At 31.4% G+C, this 25,477-nt stretch overlaps 1 protein-coding gene and 1 long non-coding RNA gene across 8 annotated transcripts; both read right to left on the bottom strand.

Moving 5' to 3' along the window:
* Window positions 1-6,611: 6,611 nt before the first annotated feature.
* Window positions 6,612-7,052, bottom strand: LOC138338837 (uncharacterized). Its single transcript, XM_069289921.1, has one exon. The coding sequence runs from the start codon at window positions 7,050-7,052 to the stop codon at window positions 6,612-6,614; it is 441 nt and encodes a 146-aa protein (XP_069146022.1).
* Window positions 7,053-13,080: 6,028 nt separating this feature from the next.
* Window positions 13,081-19,659, bottom strand: LOC104649679 (uncharacterized). 7 transcript variants are annotated; one of them, XR_002028688.2, is made up of 6 exons: window positions 19,491-19,659; window positions 19,255-19,412; window positions 17,999-18,087; window positions 15,380-15,432; window positions 14,994-15,295; window positions 13,081-13,703 (listed from the first exon to the last, which is right to left on the bottom strand). It is a non-coding gene; the product is annotated as an uncharacterized lncRNA (long non-coding RNA). The 7 variants fall into 7 exon arrangements; XR_743578.3 differs by having other exon boundaries at window positions 19,255-19,409; XR_003244095.1 differs by having other exon boundaries at window positions 14,994-15,248; window positions 19,255-19,409.
* Window positions 19,660-25,477: the final 5,818 nt, after the last annotated feature.

The following is a 25,477-nucleotide window of genomic DNA, read 5'->3' as shown; positions in this document are numbered from 1 at the left end:
ATATCAACATATAAAACACTTAATATCACCATATAAAACATTTTATATCACCTGCAGGCTGCTTCCCCCTTTTGCCATTAGCCCAAAATTGAGAACCAAAATACATATGCAAACCACAAGTTATATCAACTATAACAAAACAAAGCATCAAACTTAATCATTAGTTACATCAATAGTTAGACATAAACCAATATCCATACAAAAATAGTAATGTCTACTATAGTCTTAACTAGTGGAGAAACAAAAATACAAGACCCTGCACATAGGAATGATAATTTAAATAGAGGGTGCCACATAGGTGGAAGAGATTGAGGATCCCTTAGTTAGCAAACCCATGATACTTTGTAGATGCCCATAATTCACTTCTCTTTCGTGATGTAAAGCAACCTGAGTCTAAGCTAGTTCATCCTTAATCCTACAGTTCTCAGCAATCAATTTCTCTCGTTCCAAATCATGAGCAAGACCAATCTGTTCTAACTCCACTAAGTGAGCCATACTTAATGCTTCCATCTTCTCTTCTATATCACATAGAGAATCCCTTAACCGTTCAGCTTTTACATCAACCTTTTTTTGCGTACCAGGCATGTTCATATAATCCACCTTCCCTAAGACATCATAAATGGATTGAGTTTGCTTTTTCTTTACAGGTTTACCAAAATGTTCAAACACTTGTCCAACCAAAATCCATATGCAAACCCCCGTTTCTTTTTATCAAGCATAGACAAACTATGTATATGACTCGGTATCAAGATTGGCAAATTTATTTGAATCTTAGACAATAGTAATTCCATAAGAGTAAGATCCAAGTAACATGCTTCCGTCCTTTTTTTCTTTCTTGGCAGAAGGATTTTATGAACTACATTAAACAAGAACTGATGTAAAGGTAACATAGATCTCTTGTCAACAGTAGAATATTCAGATAGAGTAGGATTGTTTAAGGATCGCCTACATATTTCAATTTTAGATGTGTTACCCTCTAAAGAAGGCCAATCCTTCTTGAAATAGTGACCACACCCCCTGTTACGTATCCTAAGTATCGAAGACAGAATCTCCGCAGTAAGTGTAAAAGATACGCCATAAACTGTGCTCGTAATTGAAGACACGGACCCTGTTGCATAGATATAAAATTCCCTGGTTTCTACTCTACCCATTTTACGCCTATGAGATCCCTGGAGAAGCAATTCTATCAACACTTGATCTTGTAAGATAACCACTAACTCATCCATCTCACCATTTCCCAAACTTGAAATTATTCTCCCCCTAATCACACTTCTCTTCCTAAAGGCTAATGTTCACGCATAGTAATCATCATCAGTCTCAACATGATCATGATATTTAGGTTTAGGGGAAATTTTTTTACGTTTTCGACTATTCAGTGTATCGAATACATCATCAACTTTCTCTACAGTAGTTGAAGATGGAGAAGACTTACATTTTATTGTGCGAGTTTTCTTAGTCGACTGAACCAAAATCTCTAGATCCCTAGTACGTTTTATAGACCTAGTTACTCGCACTGGTACCTTTGCTGATAAGGTAGAAGGAGAACCTCCTTGAGTTTCAGGGAGAATCATAGCAAGAGGTTTACAAAAGGGAGAACTTCGTTCGGAATGATATCGTCTCTGGAAAAGCATTTGAATCAGAGTAATGTTTTCATCATCGGAGCTACTTTCCCGGTCCTGTGACAAGAGTATTTGTTCCCCCTTACTTCGTGAACTCATATTCCTTTTTCCAAACATTGATCACTCTCTTCCCCCTGAACTGATGCATCTTCCATAAGAGAGTATCGGGTTCCACCGGTCGAATCGATGTATAGAACAGCAGGTAAGGCAAATAAGTTTTCTTGATTATATAAGGGAACTATAGCTAGTTGGAGAATTGAGGAGGGAGCCAGTGTTCTGGAAAATAAGTGTAGGTTTGTGGATGGCAAAGGTTAGAGAAGGGAAAGGATGGAAACAAATCAGAAAAGAAACTTAAAATGGGTTTTAAGAAAAACTATAGGGAAGCGTAAGGGTTTTCTGAGAAAAGGAAAAGGTTTGATTTGAAAGATTTTTGCAAGTTGATTGGATTTTGGCGGTTTTAATTAATAATAATAATTTTTACTTATTTATTTATTTTTAATTGGAGGAACGGAACCCATTGCATTAGTCTTAACATTTTGGTCTATCTTAATTAAAGAGAGTAGACATACCTTTAAGCATGCAAAGATGATTTTAGAGGTCCAATTCCTTCTGCTTCTAATTACCTGTGAATGATAAACTATTTTGTTAAAAAAACTTTTAGGTGCCAGGCATAAATACTTAGTTAATCTTCATCATTCCTAGTTCCACCCTGTTCCTTTCAAAGTGTTCCCTTCCCAAGGCCTTCGTAAAGATGTCCGCGATTTGTTGTTCCGTGGAACAAAAGTTCATAGATATTTGACCTTTCTCCATATTTTTCTAAGAAAGTGATGAAGAATGTCAATGTCATTAGATCTCTTATGTTGTACCATATTTTTTGCAATGTTGATTGCATTAGTGTTATCGCAGAAAATTGCAACTCGTTCAATTTTGAGACCGAAATCACTAAGTTGTTGCTTAATCTATAGAATTTGAGCGCAACACGATGCAAGTGCTACATACTCATCCTCAGCGGTGGATAGTGCAACTAAGTTTTGTTTCTTTGATCCCCAAGGGATGAGACAAGATCCTAAGAAGTGATCCATGCCTGTAATGTTTTTTCTATCAGCTAAATACCCTGCATAATCATCATCTGCGTACCAAACTAATTCAAAGTTACTTCCTTTTGGATACCGAAGTCCTAAGTCAGTGGTTCTTTCTAGATATATGAGAATTCTCTTGACTGCTTGAAGATGTGATTATTTAGGATTAGTTTGAAAACGAGCACATAATCCCACACTAAACACGATATCAGGTCTACTAGCAGTAAGATACAAAAGTTAACCAATCATGCCTCTATACAGTTTTTGTTCAACAGTAGAACATGTTCCTTCAAGGTATAACTTAGTGGTTGTGGCTATTGGAGTGTCAATTGGCTTAGCATCATCCATCTCAAACCTTTTGAGTAATCCTTTGATATATTTTTGTTGATGAATCCACGTACCTCCAAGTGTTTTCTTTATTTGAAGCCTAAGGAAGTAGTATAATTCACCCATCATACTCATCTCAAACTCATTGCTCATAAGATTTGCAAATTCATTTATGAGATCCTTATTTGTTGCTCTAAATATAATAACGTCAACATAGATTTGCACAATCAAGAGATCCTTTTCTTTATTCTTGAAGAAACGTGTACTGTCAATTTCACCTCTTAAATATCCATGACTTAAAAGAAACTTTGACAATCTATCATACCATGCCCTTGGAGCTTGTTTTAACCTGTAGAGAGCATTGTCAAGCTTATAGACATGATCAGAAAAGTCATTATTCTCGAAGCCAGGGGGTTGTTTAATAAAAACCTCTTCTTGTAATAGCCCATTTAAAAAAGCACTTTTGACATCCATCTGGTACAATGTGAACTCCATGTGAGATGCGAATGCTATAAGTAATCTTATTGCTTCTAACCTTGCCACAGGTGCAAAAGTTTCATCATAATCTATCCCTTTTTCTTGATTATATCCTTGAACAACCAACCTAAATTTATTCCTTGTTATGGTACCATGTTCATCTAACTTGTTCTTAAATACCCATTAAGTTCCAATTATAGTTCTGTTTGAGGGCTTAGGTACTAGATGCCCTACTTTACTCCTTTCAAATTGATGTAATTTTTCTCTCATAGCTATAATCCAATTTGCATTTTGAAGAGCTTCACTTATCTTCTTTAATTCCACCATGGATAAGAATGCATTATGGGCGTAATGATTCTTCAATGCTGACCTGGTGGTAATTCTAGTAGAAAGATCACTGAGTAGGTTTTCCGATGGGTGTGATCCTTGGTATTTGTACTCTTTTAGAACAAGATTTGATATTCCCTATTTTGCTCTTCGTTAACATCTAGTTGATTTTCATCAGTATAAACTCTCTCATAAGAATCCACTCGTATTTTACGAGTTTCAGTACCTTCTCTGTTTACTGTGTTAGAGGAACAAGTTTCTTCTACCTGTTTATGCTAAGAGACAGTATGTTCTTCAGCTGATGCTTTACTAACCAGCACATCTTCTTTAGATATAGTGTTGCTTTCATCGAAATACACATGAACACTCTCTTCTACACGCATAGTTCTTTTGTTAAGTACCCTATAAGATTTACTATGTGTAGAATATCCAAGAAAGATTCCTTTGTCACTCCTAGCATCAAATTTTCCAAGCAGATTTTTTCCATTTTTATGAATAAAACACTTGTATCCAAACACTCTGAGATGAGAAATGTTGGGCATTCTGCCTTTTAGTAATTCATATGGAGGTTTTTTCTAACAGAGGTCTTGACATGCATCGATTTATAGTGTAGCAAGCAGTTTTTATTGTTTCTTCCCAGAATTGCTTTGTGATTTTACTTGTGATCATCATAATTCTAGCCATTTCTATAAGAGATCTGTTCTTTCTTTCTACCACACCATTTTACTGGGGGGTTCTACGGGCAGAAAAGTTATGATCAACTCCATGAGAGTCACAATATTGGGCAAATTTTAAATTCTCAAATTAAGTTCCATGATTGAATCTGATTGCCTTTAATTGTTTCCCATATTTTTTTTGAAATTTTCTCACCAGTGAACAAAAAGCCTCGAAGACATTATCTTTTGCTGCGCGAAATAGTGTCCAGGTATACCTAGTATAATCATCCACTAAGACAAACACATATTTTCCCCCGCTACTTTGAACCCTCATTGGTCCACATAAATCCATGTGAATTAGTTCTAAGAAACAGGTTGAGCTTATCATTTGTTTGCATTTAAATGATGATTTTATTTGTTTCCCTAGATTACATGCTACCCACACCTTATCCTCCTTGAACTTATTTTTAAGAAGTCCTATAACTAAATCCTTAGTGATGTTTGTTCAATTGTACATGGCTAGCATGACCCAACCGTTTATGCCATAACAAGGGATATTTATCCAACACACCTAAACACACCAAATTTTTGTCAGAGATAGTTGAGGTATATACAGTGTAGACATGTTTATCTCTATTTCCGGTTAACACTAATTTTTGTGTGTTTAGGTTGATTACTTCAACATCAGAGAATCGAAAGATTACCTTCTTTCCTTTGTCACATAACTGAGATATGCTGAGTAGATTGTGTCTAAGTACTTCCACATAGTAGACTTTATCTATTGAGTGTTCATCAGATCTTCCAATCTTTCCACTATCTCTGATTTGACCCTTTTTTCCACCACCAAAAGCTATCATACCTCCTTTTCCTTCTTCTAGTAAGATGTCTTATTACCTGTCATGTATCTTGAGCAAGCAATATCCATGTACCAATGTTTCTTGCTTACTCTCACTTCTTCCTGAAAAAATTAGAGATTAGATTTAGGAACCCAAATTAGCTTGGGTTCTTTGTTTTGATCAAAAGGGTAAATAAGATCTCTATGAGCCCATTTGGGCAGACTATTTTTTCTAGGAATGTACTTGTTCCTCTGAACAGTTTTATAGGTTCTTTTTGAGTTATTTTCTTCAATGACAGTTTTGTATTTAGAACAACATTGTTTAGAATGACCTTAGTTACCACAAATAATACAAAACATAGGATTCCTATTTATGAACTGTTCATATCCTATTTCGATTTTCATGTTCCTATTATTGTTACCTAGATGAGTTACTATCATGGAGGATTTTTTCCATTTATTTTCTCTTTCCAAATAACTTCTCATTCTAGTTAATTCAAAATTTATTCTCATAGAGTTTTACTTTTCTAGTTTTAAGTTATTTTTGAGTTTGTCGACCTCAAGTTTTTGGTAAGGCAATTCACCCCCTTTTTCTTTACTAAGAACTTTTAATTTGAAATTCTTAGTTCTTAGTTCCAGATTCTGAGATTCAAGTTGCTTGATTTTTTCTTGAAGGTCGAGTTTGTTCTTATTAAGATGAATGCTCTCAAACTTTAAGCTAGACAGGGAAGCAAGTAGTTTGCTTTTGGTGTTAACAAGTTCTTGAATTGTATCTATGGATGCAAGCAATAGGAATGAAAGCTTTTTCTTAGAGAATTTTACTAGTTTATCTTTTAGGTTAAGAATATTTACCTCAGTTTCTTCAGAGTCTGATTCAGGTTCAGCATGTGATTCTTCTAATGCCATCAAAGCAATGTCCTCAACATCTTCATACATGTCCGAAGAGCCTGTTCTGATGATCTGTCTTACCACACTTGAAACAACCTCCGGTTTGTGGTCTTTTAAGATTTTTTTCTTTCGTGGGTGGTGATTTCATGGTAGCGTTTATTCCCCTTTTGAAGAGTTTCTTGAAGTTCTTACTTATCAAAGCCAGATCTTCGTCACCTATGTCAGATTCGTCACTTCAGTTGATTTAAGACCAAGATTTTTCTCTTTATTTCCATGACCTCTTTTGGTGACACTCATCTCATAAGTCTTGATATTTCCAACTAATTCATCTAGAGTCATATTAATTAGGTCCTTGGCTTCTCTAATGGCAGTGACTTTTATTTTCCAAGACCTAGGCAAAGTCCTAAGTACTGTCAACATGTTCCTCAGTGTTGTATACTATACCCAATGATATTAGTTCGTTTACCACGATAGTGAATCTGGTAATCATATCTTGAAGAGATTCTCCGGATTTCATCTTAAAAGCTTCATATTCAGAGCACAATCTGGCAATCCTAACTTTTTGGACTTTAGTTGTACCTTCGTGAGCGTTTTGTAAGGTATCCCATATTTGTTTAGCAGAGGTACAACTTGAGATACGGTTTAACTCATCAGGTCCTAATCCACATACAAGAATGTACTTAGCTTTTGCATTCTTTCCTAGCATCTTATAATCCCCTTCATTATATGTATTTGTGGGTGTAGGCACTTTATTTCCTTCACTATCAGTAATAGTAGGATTTAGTGGTCCCTTAGTAATACTCACCCACAATTCGTAGTCTTCAGCTGGAATAAATTCTTCCATCCTTGCCTTCCACCATGATTAGTATTGTCCATTGAATAATGGAGGTCTGTTGATGTGTTTCCCTTTACCATGTCCGAGTGGAGATGAAGAACTCATGTTGATTTTATCTTGAGTTGTTAGACTCTTTAAAGATAACCTCGCTGTGATACCACTTGTTGCAATTCTACCCTCCTGAATTCTTCAAAGGAACACGTACAAACTACTTGTTTCTGTTTGTTTGAAACATAAAAATAATTATTTTAAACAACACTTTGTATTAATTATAAATTTCAAACAATACACGATTACAAAGCTCTGTAACCTACTCTAATTCTAACTACCCAACACATAAAACTAATCCCTAGTTTTATATCTTTTAATGCTCTTCAAGTTCATCAACTTATCAAGTAACTCATATTCACACTACTCGGATTGTAAACAAGACTCTTGAATACAACCTTAAAATTTATCACTCAACTCGCAGCACTCAAAAGTATTTATCTAAACTCTCTCAAATCTCTTGATCGTGTTTTGAACTCCTCTCTTTGTAAGTGCGCATTTTCTTCTATTGCAAATAGCTCCCTATTTATAGATCAGAAACTTTAACAAATCCTTGTTTAGTTCAACTTGTATTTGTCTTATACAACTCCTTGTTGACTTCTACTTGGACTTCGATCAAAACCATGTCGAACTCAAATTTTTTCTCCACGTAGAAAACCACAACGCACTCTACTTGATAATATAAACCCTTCCAGTAGTTTTTCTTAACTAAGTAAACTGCTTTAAGCAAAACGTACACATAAATTTTCATAAATAAGTAATAGAACATTATCAATTTTCCTTATATAAATAATCTAAACTCGTACGCCACCAACACCCTTTTTCAAACAAAGATAATTCCTTTTTCGAACACGTATTCTGTATTTCGTTGGATCATGTTTTGCGTTACCTGTTCGATACAAATTTGCCATTTTCAAAAAATCAAGATTAACAAAAATTGACCACTTATTCAACAGTTTTAAATTTAAACTACATAAAAAAATTTAAAATACTTGGCGCTCAACTATTGGATATAATTTAATTTATTATTATCATTTATAAATAAACTGACTACCCACCTATTACTAATTAAATCCTACCCAATTAATAAATAAATTATAATATCAAAATCACCCTAAATACTACTAAAATACGATGAAATTACGTATTTTTACAAAAGACATCCAATATTATCTGAGTCCAAATCGAAGCCTAAATTAAATTTAGCTTGAGCCGCTTATTTAAAAGGTCACTTCCAATACGATTCTCTTTTAAGCTTGAATTCGAAATTTATGATTAAAGGTAAACAAGTAGTACATCCCTAATTAATTCATGTACTTTTTTAATATAATAAATATTTATTATTTGTTTTAAATATTTAAACTTGAATATATTATTTTTAAATAAGTTATCTATTAAGTAAAACCGCATAATTGAGACGAGGAATAATTAAGATGAACATAGACATGCTTTTAAGTTTATTGGTAATTTTTATTTAGACACTTGAATTATAATATGTTTTGATTGGGGACTTGAATGTATGATAATGCACTTCTATGGACATTTATGCTCAAATTTTTAGAAACACTCATTGGCACTAGCTTTCATGTTGTTGCATTAGTAATGGAGCAGGTTTATTACTTGGGTGGGGTTTAATAGTAATGGTTGGGTAGTAGATTGATTTATAAATTATATTTATAGGTTAAATTATAACAAATAGTTGAGTGTCACGTATTAAAAAAATATTTACATAGTTTAAATTTAATACTGTTAAATAAGTGGTCAATTTTGAACACGAAGATTGATGACAAAGGTACTTTGGAGCCAATAGGTGAATGAGAAAGGAATTTTGGAGCCAATAGGTGGATGAAGGATAGTTTTGTACCATTTTCAATATTTCAAGGGTATTTTAGGCCCTTTTCCGTTCCTTTTCCTATTCTTCATTTATTTATTATTATTTTCTAATTACTTATTCAACTTTTATACTCTTAATATCCATAACTCTAATCTTTTCATATATTAATAACCTTCAAATATTTAAACTAAAACTTTAATATATCTTTTGATATTCCTTCTATTCTATCTATATAAATTCAACTTCTTTATCTCATGAAACCCTTACCAAGATTATTACGCTATTATTTTTATTCTATAGTTAAAATAGATGAAGAAGACTCTTGAACTTTGATAGGATATGGAAGGAGGTTATAAGAGTTCAGAGAGTTATTTACTAATTTTGTACTTATTTTTTCATCTATATATACATTAGCCTTATAAGAAAAATATTGCATTGTATTTTTCTTAAATATGTTTCTTTTGTCTTTTTCTCTATTAGACTTCTTAATTTAGTTTTTTTATGAATCTTTTATTGTTGTACTTCTTTATTCTTATTTTGCAATTGTTGCATTTTATTATTCCTTACAATTTACATATATATTTTCATGAAATTTTAGTCATTCTAACATATCTATGAAAATTTACATGAAACACGCGTGTGAAGCACGTTCTCAGAAACTACTAATTGTATAAATATTTTTTTGTCATTTACCAGCCAATATATACTTAATTGGTAATATTAGCAACAAAAGATGTGCGTTAGTAATATTTCAGCTACTAATCCAGTGATAGGATGTTGCTAAATTTGGCGCTATTTTTTCCCGTCGTATTTACCAACTAACATACTTAGTGAGATTTTGGTTGGTAATCTGTTAGAGTTTCGTTGTTAAGTTTTACAATATAATTCTGTTAGAAATAGGTTGGTAATTTGTTAGTAAGATACTAACCAACTTAAGTTGTTATTAAAATTTATTGGAAATTTGAGATTTTAAAAAAAAATAAAGACTTTGAGAATGATATATTCTTACTCATGTACTTCTTTTTTGTTACATGTTAGTTCATTAACAAACCAGTATGATGAAGAAAAGAAAGGATAATCTTGAAAGAGAATCTTCATGCAGCTACATATAATTGTTATTGCCAAAATAGAGGAATATAAAAGATATCATATCCCATAGTGTAAGCTAAATTACATTTTATTCCTATTTTTTTATTTTACTGAAATTTCTTAAAATTTCAATCATTCGGATACATAAGTTTCATTTGGATACATTAATTGTGGTACATTATAAAACTTTTCTATTGCACTTAATATGAAATATTAACGTAAAATTGATTTTTTCCCCCACAAATCACACAGAATTGATTTTCTTTCCGATAAATTATGCATAACTAATTGATATCAATTCATTCCAATCTATATAACTCTACAAAAATTTAAAATCAAATTTTTATATGATTGGACATACGATTCATGGTTTGAAATCATCAAATTCGAAATCGTCATTGAGAATAAAAGAACCGCTCAAAGCGTAACAAAGAGACGGGTGCTTCTTTTGGTGGTTTTAGCAAATGGGTTGAAACTATTTCCAAGAAACAATTTTGTAAATTTAGTTCTTGGAGAAAGAGATGAAAATATTGTTGTAAATGAAATTTGACACTAAAATAGGGTCATTTTTTGTGGAAGATAAAGAATAAATCAAGTGTTCCGGTAATAAATTTATAGACGAAATGAAGTTGAAGAAGGAATTATTGATACAATAAATATGGAGAAACGAATTGAGTCCCAACGGAATTAATAAATTAATAATTAAAATCTTTTCTCCTTGTCCACCGAAGAATCTTTTAAACTTATCGAATTGTATTGATACAACATAAACATATAAATCTTGTTGATACATTTCACATTCTGAGAAAGTGAGGTGAGGTATACAATAATGATGAAATTGTTGTTAGTTAAAATATTGATTCTGTGAATCTCAAGTCAGTCATTGCAGGTGAGTTAGAGATCGATGAATTGAGAAAAAAATTTGAAGATCTGATAAATTGTTGATGTGAAGAAACAAGAGGCTAAATTTCAATGTATCAGCTATGTATTGATACAATAGACAAAAAGGCTGAAGAGATACATAGTTTTGATGGATCATCCATACCTTTTATAATGTTGTGTAATCATTTTTTATGTGTCTTTTCGAGATAAATAGATTTATCAATACATTACTATATATGTATCTTGTTTAAATTGATTGTATTTCTAATAGATACATTAAATAAGTAATTGTTGTCCGCAAGATTTTAGGTTTGAGATCGATACATTAATGTATGAATTGTGATAGTTGTTATGTATTAGATATATTTTTATATATTTAGTATAAATTTAATTTACGTATCGTGCGAAAAAATTAGTGCATGATACATTACTATTGATGTATCTTTTCTTCTTTTTTTTGTGAAATATTGTATTTTATAAAAAGATACATTGTACATGTAATTGTTTTCAATAACCTTTTTTTTTTTGTGATACATAACACAATAATGAGTTGATATGCATATGATCCATGTAATAAAGTTTTAAAATTGTTGAATTGTATATTATACATTGTTTCATGTACATATCAATTAATTTGATACACGGTGCTTTATCTATAGAAATTATGTACAAGTATATTTATTGATTAATTCATACAAGTAAATAACCTTTAAATTTAAATACATCTAAAATTTAACACTATTGATATATAACAACTTTGGATATATGGTAGATTATACAATTTGTACACAATATATATAGCATGATGGAATTATAATGAATCATAATGTTAAAAGAAATGCATTATACACTATTTTAAGAAAATAAAAATAACTTGATACACTAAATATATGAATTCATATCTTTCTCAACATATATCAATAATGTATCAGATTGTTGTTGTGTTTGTGGGTAGTCCATTGAATGCACAATAAAAACTTTGTCAATACATTGTCATAGAAAGTCTACCAACAACGACATTTGGAGGAGGACGAGATGAACCCCAAAATCTCATATCAGTAAGATAATAAGGGAATGATTTTAGAAAATTACATGAATCAGTTGGGATTGTGGATCCAACCATACACGTTCTCCGCTAGCACTTTTACGTGTGTGTTGGATCTCCCAGACTTTATCTGATATGTCTTTTTTTCCTGATAGTGAATCTCTCTACAATATAATTCAATATAAGGAAAAGACACAAGAACATGTATGTGTAGTAACACGAGAAAATTGTATTTTCACCTTAGATTCTTCTACTTCTGTAAATGATCTTGTACCACAAGAATGCTAAGTTATTTGTTTTTTTTCTATTCTTTTTGTTTCTTTCACTGATAATCTGCAGTAAGACAACATCTAAGAAAATATTTATTCAAAGAGAAAACTAGCATTCTTCCATGCTAAGTATTTTCTAAATTCAATAACTCAATTTATTAATTAAATTACCTTGAATTTCTCACTGTCAAAATTCTTAATTAAGTATTTCCACTCCTCAACTCAACATCCTCAAGACGATTAAACAATCTGTCTTCGTCCGTACTATAGGCAGAATAATGATTATGTAATCTATCTTTCCAAGCTCTAAAGAGTCTTTGCATTGTGCTTATCACAAAGCCTTGAAGCTTATATTCTCATAGCCCACCACAAACTTCAAATTTGTCCTGAACAAATTGTAATTTGAATTTGATAATTCAAGTAATATAACAGAAACACAACTTTGAAAGTGATTTATTACCTTGACCTTATTATACCACATTGCTTCTCCATATTTTGAAACAATATTCTTCTTGTTTCCATCTTGAAACGAGGTATTGATCCTCAGTTTCAAGCCTAAGTAATTAACAATATCTCTAGCCTCAGAACCCCCAACTCTATCAATATCATCTAGAATGATTACACTTCTTTCCCTCCATACTTAGTTTTAATATCAATAGTTTCAGATTTATATTTCCCTCTTCCTCTCTTCCTATAGATGCGAGAAACTGCAAAGAATAAATTATCAGTATAAGAAATGTATTAGTGAATATTCATATAATAAATTATCATAATGTATACTAGTTTTCATAGTTACTTCACCAATATAAATTCAGGACCCCAAATTTTTGTCATAAAGGGTTTTGAGTCTTTTGAAATTCTGTTACAAAGTTAACACATCAAACCACACTCAATTGTTATATCGATAAGAACATTTAACAAACTCTACTTTGTGCTAGAGATTCATTGTTGTAACATGGTTATACACTTGAATAAGAATGAAACAATAACTAGCTCTACATTCTTGATAAAATTGATATACACTCGTATTACAGCACCCAATATACTTGCAAAAAGAAAAACTATCACATGAGAATCAAAATCAACATCCTGTTGTCAACTGTGTTGGACCAACTTCACCCATCATGTGCTGAAGTTGCTTGATATTAAGCAATTGAGTCTATCTACTAGGGTGGTATATGAACTAGCATATACCAATTTCAACCTCTATGGAAGGACGAATACTTTCTTCTAGATTTATTGATTATTGTCCCTGGAGATGTTCTTTGGAGAGGATCACTTGATATTTGTTCCACTTGTAGACGTCGTTGACTTGGGTTAGGTGTCTGTCCTGTCTCCAATTATACTTCAGCAACTCTTATTTGTTGTATTGTTGGCTGAGATGTAGTACCAAAATGTTCACGTTCTTAGAAATTTTCACGTCCACCTCCTGCACCATCTCTTCCACTATTACCTTTACGTCGTCCACGTCCTCGACCAATTCCTTTCATTTGCTAGAACATTATATATAAAAAGAGAAGTATCAGAATCAGAAATTAAAGCTTATTATATCTTCCTGCCAAGGAAAATATCGATTCATAAATCAGAGTATTATATTAAAAAAGTATGTGGGACACTTTACTAACAAGTATTGTTGTTCCATTGATAGAAATGTAAAGCGTTGATTCTACTTAAAATGTTGATTCTATTTACAAAGTTAAAGCTACAAAAGTCATGATCAATTTCATTTCATCCCAATAAGAACAAAATATAGAGAACTTATCAAACAAGAGTTAAACATCTTTTCAGTAGTCTTTGTTTCTCAATCTTCAAAAATATTCATCACTGCATTTTCCATCATTATCATCTAGTAACTCTTCTTCAGTATCTTCACTCACAGATACATCTGTATGATTTTCATTAATGAAATTATCTTTCTTATTTTCCATATCATTGGTACATAAAACAATTTATGGTTCAACATCATCCCTATGTAAATACACATGAATATCAGCTTCATGGTCATTGGGACACAAAATATTACATTCCACTTCCTCTTGTTGATAAGTTTCTTTATTCATTACTGCTTCTCCAACTTCAAGCATATTAAAAAGATCTCGAGGATTTGTCTTAACAACAACGAGCCAATCTTTGTCAACCATGTCTTTCAAATAGAATACTTTTTCATACTGAGATGCCAACACAAATGACTCATTTGTATTTAAGGCAGAATGAGTATTCACACTTGTAAAATCATATTTGTCAATCTTATATCCTCTTCCTAGGTGAGCCACATCCCAATAGTGACTCTTGAATAGATGAACCTTTTTATTTTCAACGTAGCGTAACTCGTAAATGTCATCTAATACACCATGATATTCCTTATTAGTGTCTGAATCATCTCCTCTCACAAGAACTCCATTGTTCTGTGTTTTTCTCACAAGTTCTTTTGTTTGGAACCTTAATCCATTCACCATAAATATTGAATATCGATGCACCAATTGTTCTGTACCTACAACTAAGCTTATGAGCTCATCAGTTGTGCGTCCTTGTGAAGCTAGTACAAATATCTAAAAAAAAGACTTTTTCATACTTAGATGTCAAAAATTTTAGTTAACTAAGTGTTATTCGTAAATTCTTACACGTGCACGAAACCAATCAATAAAATCATTATTCATAATTCCATGAGGTCTTGTTGAACCTTGTATTTCAATCTCTCTCATGTATTCCCTACATTTTGTGTTAGTTAATGTTAATTAAATTATGTTAATGTGAAATTAAATATGAATTAATAAGAGACTTACTCCATGAATGGTGAAACCTCTTCACAGTTTTGAAGAATATGCATAACTGCTTGGTTGAATTGATCGTGGGGTAGTTTCTTTCCATTAGAAGACCCCTTTGTTTGCCCACTTTTTTTAAAGATAGACATATCCCCGTTTGATTCAAATCCATCATCATTTCTTTCTGATTTATTGAACTTAGTTGAGATACTCTTAAAATAGTTTGAGAAAAATGTAATTCCTCATTTGCGTCATCACCTTCAACAATTGCACCTTCTGGATGAGCATGATTGTAAATATATGATTTAAGTGTTCACAAATATCTACAAATAGACTTCCCATTAATATAAGTATAAAATATGACATTTTAAACATATTGACATCAAAATTACAGAAGGATATGTTACCTCTCAATAGAGTACATATCCCGATATTGAACTGTCCATCAAGTTTTACCTCTCTAGCCAAGTGTATCAACAAATGAATCATGACATCAAAAAATAATGGAGGAAAACCATTTGAAGTTCACACAATATTATAGGAATTTCAGCCTCAATGATGGCAAAATCTTTAATTGTTAAGAACTTAGAGTATAGATTCTTGAAAAATTTTGTCTAAGGCTATAATTGCTTCACACACTTCCTTAGGCAATAAACCACATATAGCAACTGGTAAAATGTCTTGAAATAATACATGATGATCATGAGACTTCAACCAATTTATCTTTTTCTCAAGTACATTAACACACCTTGAAATATTTGGTGAAAAGGTATCGAAACCTTCAAATAAGCTAAGAATTCACATAGCTTGAACTTCTCCTGAGGGGACAGTGCATAGCACTGTTAACAAAATATTATCCCCATCCTCAATTGGATGCAACCCTTGCCTAATACAAAGGTCAACCAAATTATATCTACTTTTCCATGTGACTTTTGTCTTTTTAACAATACTCATCACATTTGATAAAATTTTACTAGACACATTTCTTTCTATGTGCATTATATCAAGGTTATGGCTTAACCTAAGACTGTTCCAGTAAGGCAATTGAAAAAAGATAATTTTCTTCCTCTAGTAATAAGCATTGGTAGAAACATTACGCTTTCTTTTTTGTCCTTTACCAAAACTCACATTGGCTAAATTTTGTAATTGTATAAGTGCTTCATCACCTGTTAAAGGTCTAGGTGCGACACCAATTCCACTTTCCCATCAACTAACACCCTATTTCTACTCCAAGGATGATTTCTGGGATAAAAGTGACGATGACCCATATAACACAACTTGTTGCGTAAGGCAATCAATTGTGTGTCTTTATGGAAACAAGGGCAAGCAAACTTTTCTTTTGGTTGACCGTATAGAAAGATCTTCATATGCAGTAAAGTCATTAATCATCCACATGAGAGCCACACGTATAAGAAAATTATATTTTGAGTGTGCATCATAAGTCTCCACCCCATCCCACAAATATTTCAACTCTTTAATCAATGGTTGTAAGTATACATCAATATTATTGCAAGGAGACTTACAGCCTAGAATAAGAAGTGTCATCATGAAATATGAAATTTTCATGCAAACCCATGGTGGCAAATTATATGAACTAGAATGACAGGCCAAATGCTATTATTGATACTCATATTTCCATAAGGTTGGAATCCATCTCTTGCTAAACTTAATCGGACATTTCTTAATTCATCTCAAAAAGTAGGATAACACTCATTGAAAGATTTCCACTCTATTGAGTCTGACGGATGGCGCATGACACCATTATAAACATTTTCTTCCTTGTGCCACTTCATTTTCTTTGATGTCTCCTTTTGCAATGCTAGTCTTTGAAGCCTTGGTTTGATAGGAAAATGTCGCAATACCTTATGAGCTACTTTCTTTCCTTTGTGTTCTTATGACGTCAATTTAGACTTACCACACTTAGGACATGATTGGGAATTGGCATAATCGCGCCAAAATAAGATAAAATCATTATGACATGCATCTATTTTGGTATACCCCATCCTAGGTCACGAAGAACTTTCGTTGCTTCATAGAAAGAAATAGGCACAAATGACCCATCGGAAAGAACTTCTTTAAAGAAGGTTAATAACTCATCCATCGATTTGTTGCTCCAATGATTAAGACACTTCAAGTGAAGTAATTTAACAATAAAAGACTGTGCAGCCAGGATAAAGTTCCTTTTAACGATTTGTAGAAATTTGTTGCATTGATATTTGGCTGTTCATTACCCTCTGAAGAATTTATATTATTCTCCACATTTGTATATGCACAAGCATCCTGAATCATTTCAGTAATGTCATCATCTTCATTGCTATTATTTTCTACTTCATCTTTACGGGTGACATTATAATTTTCAACTCTAGCTAACATTTTTACATACAAGTACCACACTTTATAAGAATCCCAGAAGCTCCGTTTTAATAAGTCTCCTCTTACATCAACTTTTAACTTGAACATTGTGTTCATACACCCTGTACAAGAACATCAATTCATAGTGTTCACTCCGGGTTTACTAAATGCCCAATTAAGAAAACCTTTCACTCCATCTCTATACCTATAATCAACTCTATTCCTAATATTTACCAACTTTTATCCATTCCTACTTTCAAGAAAAAAGCAATTAATTAATTAATTCAATTTGCGTAATGATAAACTTAACAAAAGTAACAAATACAAAAGAGAAAGATCAATTGAGGACCCATTTGCGAATCTGTTCGACTCTTGCTGCACAAAAAGGAATATCCAAAAGAATAAACAACAATTCAAAGTACCAATTTATATTTAAAAGGAGCTTATTTTCCGTGAAAATTATCCATAGAAAATCATGAATTGCATACAAGAATTATATTTCCAATAATGTTGATATGTCATAATTTAGCGTAAAAGAAAAAAATTACTAGAACAGAAAATTGTGAGATCATGCATGGACAGAGAAATCTGGATAAATAAAGTTAAAAATATCAGCAAAGAGGAGGCTAGACAAGAATTGAAAATAAATGAGTAGTGATTTTTCTATGGCATACCTAATGATGAAAATCAAAGAATACACAAATATCAAAGTTTGCTAGAAAGATGTAGACCACAATCCGGCCAAGATTGTTCGAAAAATTACCTGAAAAATTCAGCAAAACAAAAAAGAAGCTTAAGTTGTGAGGATATTAAAAGAAAGTAAGTAGGTAAAAATAAAAATACAACATAAATATCAAAAAATTGAATCTAAACGAGGTCTATTGGATTTAGGAGTGTGAAAAAAAATATTTACGATGTCCCCGAGCTACTCTACACTAAATGTACAGAATCCCACAAGAAATCGCCAAGGAAATATCTGTCCAATCCACTAAATAAATAAGAACACACTAGTGACTTGATTGTTGTTATTGTTGCTACGGTAAAGTAGAAAATGGGTCACCAATGCGAGGATGAATGTATTGACCGACTCTATAGGAGCAGACGTTGGATCCGTAGGCGAGGTTGTTTTTGCGACCATGACTTTACAGGGTCGAGTATTGGTGACCTAGTCACCCTCGCATGGGCAACCACTTCTTTGTAGGATCGAGCCTTTATTTCGCAAGAGCGGCTGCAGCAGCAAGTGTTGCACCAGCTCTTGTGATTCAAATTCTAAGTTTTGATCGGATTGAAAGCTCTATTTTAACTATAAGTAAGAAGATATCTTAAAATGAATTTGAAAGCCTTGAGACCTAAAAAAAGTAATTCTACACCAAATCCAAAATTCCAGAACTAACAAACCCATTAGAACTTCATTTCAAGGCCATTTAATAAAGTTACATACAAAGAGATTAAGCGGCCATGAATTCATATTCTTCAGTCATCATTATCTATATTTAACTTTAGTTAATCTAATCCAATAAGATCAAGAGCTCAGCATACGTATAGATACAACCAACCTAACACATCAACTGAAATAATAACAATTCAAGAACTTTAGCAAACCAAATCACAAACAAGATTTAATGTCTGGCATTACAAACTGTTAAAACTTTTTAGTAGGTTTCAGACATATTACCATGTATGTACACAAATCAAGTTCTATTGAAATAATAACAACACACATAGAACTACAATTTTCTTTTGAAACAACAGTTTATGTACATTTTTCTACATCAATATGAACATACAATTACTTAACAACATCTACAGATCGAGAATTTCAAAAAGAAAAATCTTCAATAAACCCAGAGAAAGAGATAACTCAAAACAACAGTGAAGATTCTGCATTGACAAAATATAAAAAATAACTAGACATTAACATGAGTGGCACCTTACAAGCTTTTGAGCATCTTCAAAGCTTCGAAAACATCAAAATCTTGCAGTGCTAATAAAAGATCAAACCGTCCTTCTTAAAACCTTCCAGAAACTTCTGATTTCTGTAGATTTTTGAGAACCTTTTGCTTTAAAACTTTAAAACACTTCAATCTGCTAAAGATTTATGAACGGGTTAAAGAAATAGAAGTAAGATTAGGGAAAAAACCATCTGAAAGAAATTTGAGCACTTACATAAAATAGTTCACATTCTGTGAAATTAGAAGTGTTTTAACAGATTTGAGAGTAACAATTGGAAGAATTTCTAAGAAAAGTTGAGCTAATGGAGACAAATGAAGCGGAAATTTGAGAATATGAGTTTTTGAATAGAAATTGAGCTAATGGAGAGAAAGAGTTGTGTACTTTTTCATAAGATATTTTCATTTGTTTTCTTTTTAAATTTTTATGTGTGTTAAATAAAATTGACCTATTAGGAGCGTCCATGTCACCACAAAATTCATTTAGATGCGACAACTTTTGGTATTAGTGGGAACAAATAATTGAGAATTAGCAACGACTTTTAGTGGCAAATTAGCATAACTCGCCACTAAATGTTTATCAATTGTGACGTCTTTATATGTCGCCACTGGATATTTAACTTTTGTAGCAACAAATAGGTTCGCCGCTAAATATTTCCACAATAATCTTGTTTCGTGTAGTGTTAGTTGAGTAACCTCAATACGGAATGAAGGGGTCTGACCCAGATGTATCAAAAAATGGAAGAAGAAAACAATGGTGAAGGCAAAACCCTACCTATTCGGATGTTTGAAATTGATTGATTTGAGAGAGAGAATCCTTTTGAAAATCAAATTAATTTGAAAATTGTAACTGCTAAAAACGTGGAGTGAATTTAGGGAGAGAAAACAAGAGTGAAAAGGGGAATATAAACGTTAGTTTGGTTACAGAGTCTTATGTATACGAAAGTTTTAAGAATTGGGAGAAATGAGGGATTTATGTAATATTTCAAAAAACTAGGCAAAATGGAGAAAAAGGTAAGTAAAGTTGTGTACATAAGTAATTTTTCCAAATATAAATGCAAATAGAGGCCATATAACCACTAAGGGTGGCAAACGGACCGGTTTTTGGCCAGTCCGGTCCGATTCCAGTTTGGTTCCCGTACCGGTCCGTCGGGTACCGGTTGAATCGGTAAGGAACCGATCTTTTGGTATACCGGAACGGTTCCCAATTTTTTATCCGGTTGAACCGGTTTGGTAAGAACCGGTTCCGGAACGGTCCGATCCGGTAAGAACCTGTTTAGTCGGTTTTTCAATTTTATTTATTAAGGTGACCATTTTATGAACGTTGGGCCCTTCTAGTTGTTGGGTTGTGGCCCAAAACGGTCAAATATCACCCCCACCCCTTTCTAACACCTTTACACTATAAATATACCCTTTTTCCATTTTAAATCACAAATTCACTAGTTATACAATCTCTCAAAGTCTCAATTTTAAATCTCTCATAAATTATTAATTATTATATTGTGATATTGAGTTGGAGTTTGAATTTCGGAATCTACAATAGGCATCTATCAAATCTGGCTTTGGTTATACGTCTATTTTTACGTAGAAGTTTGGTACATTTGTTCCAACTATCAACTTAATTGTTATTTGTTTATTAATTTAGCTGTTTTATCTCTTTTATTATATTATTTTGCTTGTTTTTCTCATAATATTTAATTATTTTAACATGAATTCGGAAAGAAATAGTTGTAAAAGACCAATGTCGGAATTAAAAAATAAAAAGGGAGGAGTAAGTAGTTCTTGTTCTAAAAATTTCTCACCTAGATATTTAGTTAATATTAATGATTATACTTGTGTTAATGAAACTTTTTTTACGTCACCAACACCTATTGAATTTAATTCTGAAAATGAAGTAGATCATGAGTCTTTAAATAGACATTATACTAATTTTGAGGAAGAATTAGAAGAAGAAGTAGAAATAAATGAGGAAGATGAAGAGACCCCTACCCCGACTAGTCTGGTTACCAAAGTCTCCCCTTTACCTACTTTTTCAATGTCGCCGTTGTACGTGTTAAAAGATCGTTTGTATGTAATTTTTTTATACAAAATGAGGAAAAAACTATTGTTACGTGCACTAAATGTAAATTGGTAATGAAACATGTAACTACGGGTACACAAGGGAGAACGGGACAACTAAGAACACATTTACGAAAGTGTAATAAAGAATTTGATCGTCTAGATGATATATAAAGATCTAATAGAAATGGAACACCCATACCCAAAAGTTCTATGGGTGTTGGAGGTTCTAATATGGTTCAAAGTTTATTAAATATGTCTAACCCGGCTAGACGAAGCACACACCGCACGTATAGTAAAGAAAAAGATCGTAGAGAATTAGCTAAAATGGTTGTTGTTTGTGGTTTACCTTTTTCATTTCCTTCACATCTTGGTTTTGTTCATTATATTTGAGAATTATATAACCCAGATTATGAAGGTATTCCAAAAAATACAATTAAAATTGATCTTTTTAAATATCAAAAAGAATATTCTCATTTTCTTTGTTGTTTATTTGCTTATTATGATGGTAGATTATCTATTACTTCTGATATGGGACGTAGTCCTAATAGTAACGATTATTTTACACTTACTATCCATTGGATTGACCATGAATGGAACATGCAAAAATGAATATTAGCGTATGAATATGTTGAAGAAACTAAAATCGGTTCTTATATAGCATCAAAAGTAGGCAATATTTTATAATATTATCGAATATGTGATAAAATAATGAGTGTCACTTTAGATAATGCTTCTAATAATTTAAGAGTCGTTGATTATTTAAAAAGTAGACTTTGTCCAAGTGATAATGATTGTTTTCGTATTAAGTGTGCCGGACATGTTTATAATTTAATAGTAAAAGATGGTATTTCTCAATTTGGAGTTTCTTGATAGCTAAAGTAAAAGCTAGAATCACAGAATTTAAAAATTGTTGTAATAAATGTGGACTTGCATATAGAAAAATTCCAAAAGAAATATGCACTAGATGGAATTCTTTATTTGAAATACTTCAAGTTGCTTATGTTTATCAAGAACCGCTTACAATTAGTTTTTAATGCTCATAATGCGGATCCGATTTTAAGAATTGACTTTGAAGATTGACAAAATACAAAGAAACTGATTGATTTTTTAAGTGTTTTTTTATAGAGCAACGAATGCATGTTCTGGTCAATGTTATCCTACTATTTCTTCTGTTTTAGTAAATATTTGTGCTATTTCATCTGAATTTGCTAAATATAAAGGAAAAGAACAATTTAAAGATTCACTTGCTTTTATGATTGAAAAATTCAAAAAAAAAATTTCCCTATTCCTCAAATCTATTTGACTGCTACTACTTTCAACTCAAATTATAAATTAAGAGGTGTTGAAAGAATGGTTGAAAAGATTTATATAAAGTTAGAAATTAAAGATGATGAAACTCCTAGTGTTGAACAATGTAAAAGTAGCATTTATACAAAAGTTAGAGATTTATATAATGCATATAAAGTTATGGAAAAAAATATTCCAATAGTTGAACCTTCATCTTCTAAGCCTAAAAGTGATGATACAGATGATTGGATGGATGAATATCTTGAGCTTGAATCTTCTACTAATAATGATTTTGATTTATATTTCAACCAGGCACGGGAAAAGATTAGGCATGAAGGAGGACAACTTCAACCTCGAATAAAAAAAGTGAAAATCAAATTCCGGCCCTTGCTAGGATTGTTCGAGATGTGCAAGCGATTCAAGCATCATCGGTCTCTTCAGAGCAAGCCTTTAGTGCGCCGAGATTTATGATTGGAGATCATCGATATTCATTAGCAAAAGACAGTTTGAAAATATCGGTGTTGTTTCAAGATTGGGTCAATGCCGAAAGAAGAAACACCGGACTACCATTATTAAGTAGCCATATAGAAGACCAAATAGATGAAATATTTAGTGAGAATAGTGATGATGGCATGGAAGCAATGGAAGAAGAACGACAAATGTCAATTCCAAAAAATCTTTCTTTTCAAATGATACTAAATTTACAAAAAGAATTTTAAAAAAATGCAATTGTTAGTATAATATTTAATATTCAATTCCTCCTAAATTATGTACTCTTATTCTCTTTCTAATATTTGTACTGTATAATTTAATTATTTGAATAAATATACGGCTATTCGCCTTGATTTTCTTTTATAATAGTCTCTTCTATTTAATTCATGTCATTTTATAAATTTAATTTTTAATTATTTTAATAAAAGTTTAAACTAAAACTTTAAATTCAATATAAACTTTAAAGTTTAAATTCAATTTAAAACTTTAAATTCAATATAAAGTTTAAAAAACATTAAATTCAATTTCAAACATAAGTTCAATATAAAACTTTAAATTCAATTTGAAACTTTAAAGTATAAATTCAATTTCAAGCTTATATAAACTTTAAAGTTTTCAATTGAAGTTTTTAATATAAATATATAATATTATATAATAATTAAAATAAAAAAAGGTACCAGATGAACCGGTAAGACCCTGTTCCAACCCGGTTCCAAACCAGTTACTAACGGACTGGGCGGAATAGGTTGATTTTTCCTGTAAATTCGGTACAACTAAGAAAATTCGGTAAGAAAAATATGGTTTCTAGTAAAACCGGTCCTGTTGACCCGGTCCTGTCCCTTTCTCCTAATAAGGCCTTTGCATTAGGCCCCCAAATTTCGGGGGCCTCAATTTTGTAAAGAATAAATTATGTGTTAAAATTTTTATAGAAATATTAATTATTTATGATAAAAAATATATATAATTTTTTTAAAATAAAATATTTTATCCACTTTACCATCTTTTTTACTTTTCTAAAAGTTAGAATTGACCGCAAAAAGTGTTACAAACTGAACCAAATTCTCTTTTATTTCTTTTAAATTTAAGTTTCAAGTATTACTCTAAGCATATTAAAATAAGGTATACCAGGTCACCAACTTTTTTTCTAAGGGCCCGTTTGGATGGGCTTAATAAAAGCAGCTTTAAAAAAGTACTTTTTAAAGTGCTGAAATTTATTTTTAAAATAAGCAGTTATGCGTTTGGAGAAAAGTGCAGAAGTTAAAAAAAAAGTTGTTGATGTGTTTAGCAAATAAGTGCTGATAAACAGCTTTTGAAATCAAAATGTCTAAAATACCCTTAAAAGTTGTTAACATAATAAAAGTTAATTAATTTATATTTTACCGCCATAAATAATTATATTTTGCTATCATTCACATATTTCTTTCTCATCACAAATTATTTATAAGAGGAATATAAACTTATTATAGATTTTAAAGATATATAATTTGAATGGATTAAAGAACGATTTAAGGTTTTATTTTAGTTTCATCCATAGGTAATAATAATTGTCTATCATTCACATATTTCTTTATTATCACAAATTATTTATAAGAGGGATATAAATTCTTATTTAAGATATATGTGCAACTTATTTTACATTTTAATAATATATAATTTGAATAGATCACTTGAAAGATTTAAGATTTATTTTATTTTCATTCATTAGTAATAGTAATTGTCTATCATCCACACGTGAAATGGGAAAGATAGAAGAAAGAGATGTTAGGGTTATGTGGGTAATTTGAAGATTGTATAAAAATATTAAGGGCAAAAAGGTAAAAATGTGGCTAACTTAAAACAGCTTATAAGCTGGGGGAAAAAAAACACCCCTACCCCAGCTTTTAACTTTTGCCTTAAAATAAATTTTTTTTAAGTTAAAATAAGTTGTTTTGAGTATTACCAAACAGCTAAAAAAGTCAAAAACCAGCTTTTAAGTCAGTTTGACCAGCTTTTAAGCTGAGCCAAATAGGCTCTAACTCTTATTTTTATTTAATATTTATCAACTTATTACTTGTATCATTATGTTAACAATACATACAATAATTGTCTCACTTAATATTTTTCAATGTTGGATAAAATCTTACCTAAAACTAATAACTGAAAAAATAATGTTAAGTACTAATAATTTTCATCTTAGTAGTGTATTTTTTAAAAAAAAAAATATGTATATGAACTATATTTATTTTAGGATGTGAACTGAAATTTACTTTAGACCCCCAATTACGTTAAGTCGCCCTTGATTGAGGGTACAATTTGTTACATTGTTTCAAGCTATAATTGTACATTACACATTTAATTTGGATAAAAATATCCACAACAAGAGTT

This window comes from Solanum lycopersicum, chromosome 10, assembly GCF_036512215.1.
Source record: "Solanum lycopersicum chromosome 10, SLM_r2.1".
NCBI lineage: Eukaryota > Viridiplantae > Streptophyta > Magnoliopsida > Solanales > Solanaceae > Solanum > Solanum lycopersicum.
The sequence above is the reverse complement of the archived record's forward strand: the minus strand, read 5'-3'. Positions and strand labels throughout refer to the sequence as shown.

Bases quoted from the DNA above. Each gene is read 5' to 3' on its own strand.
- LOC138338837 (XM_069289921.1), bottom strand. From the start codon at position 7,052: ATGGAAGAATTTATTCCAGCTGAAGACTACGAATTGTGGGTGAGTATT.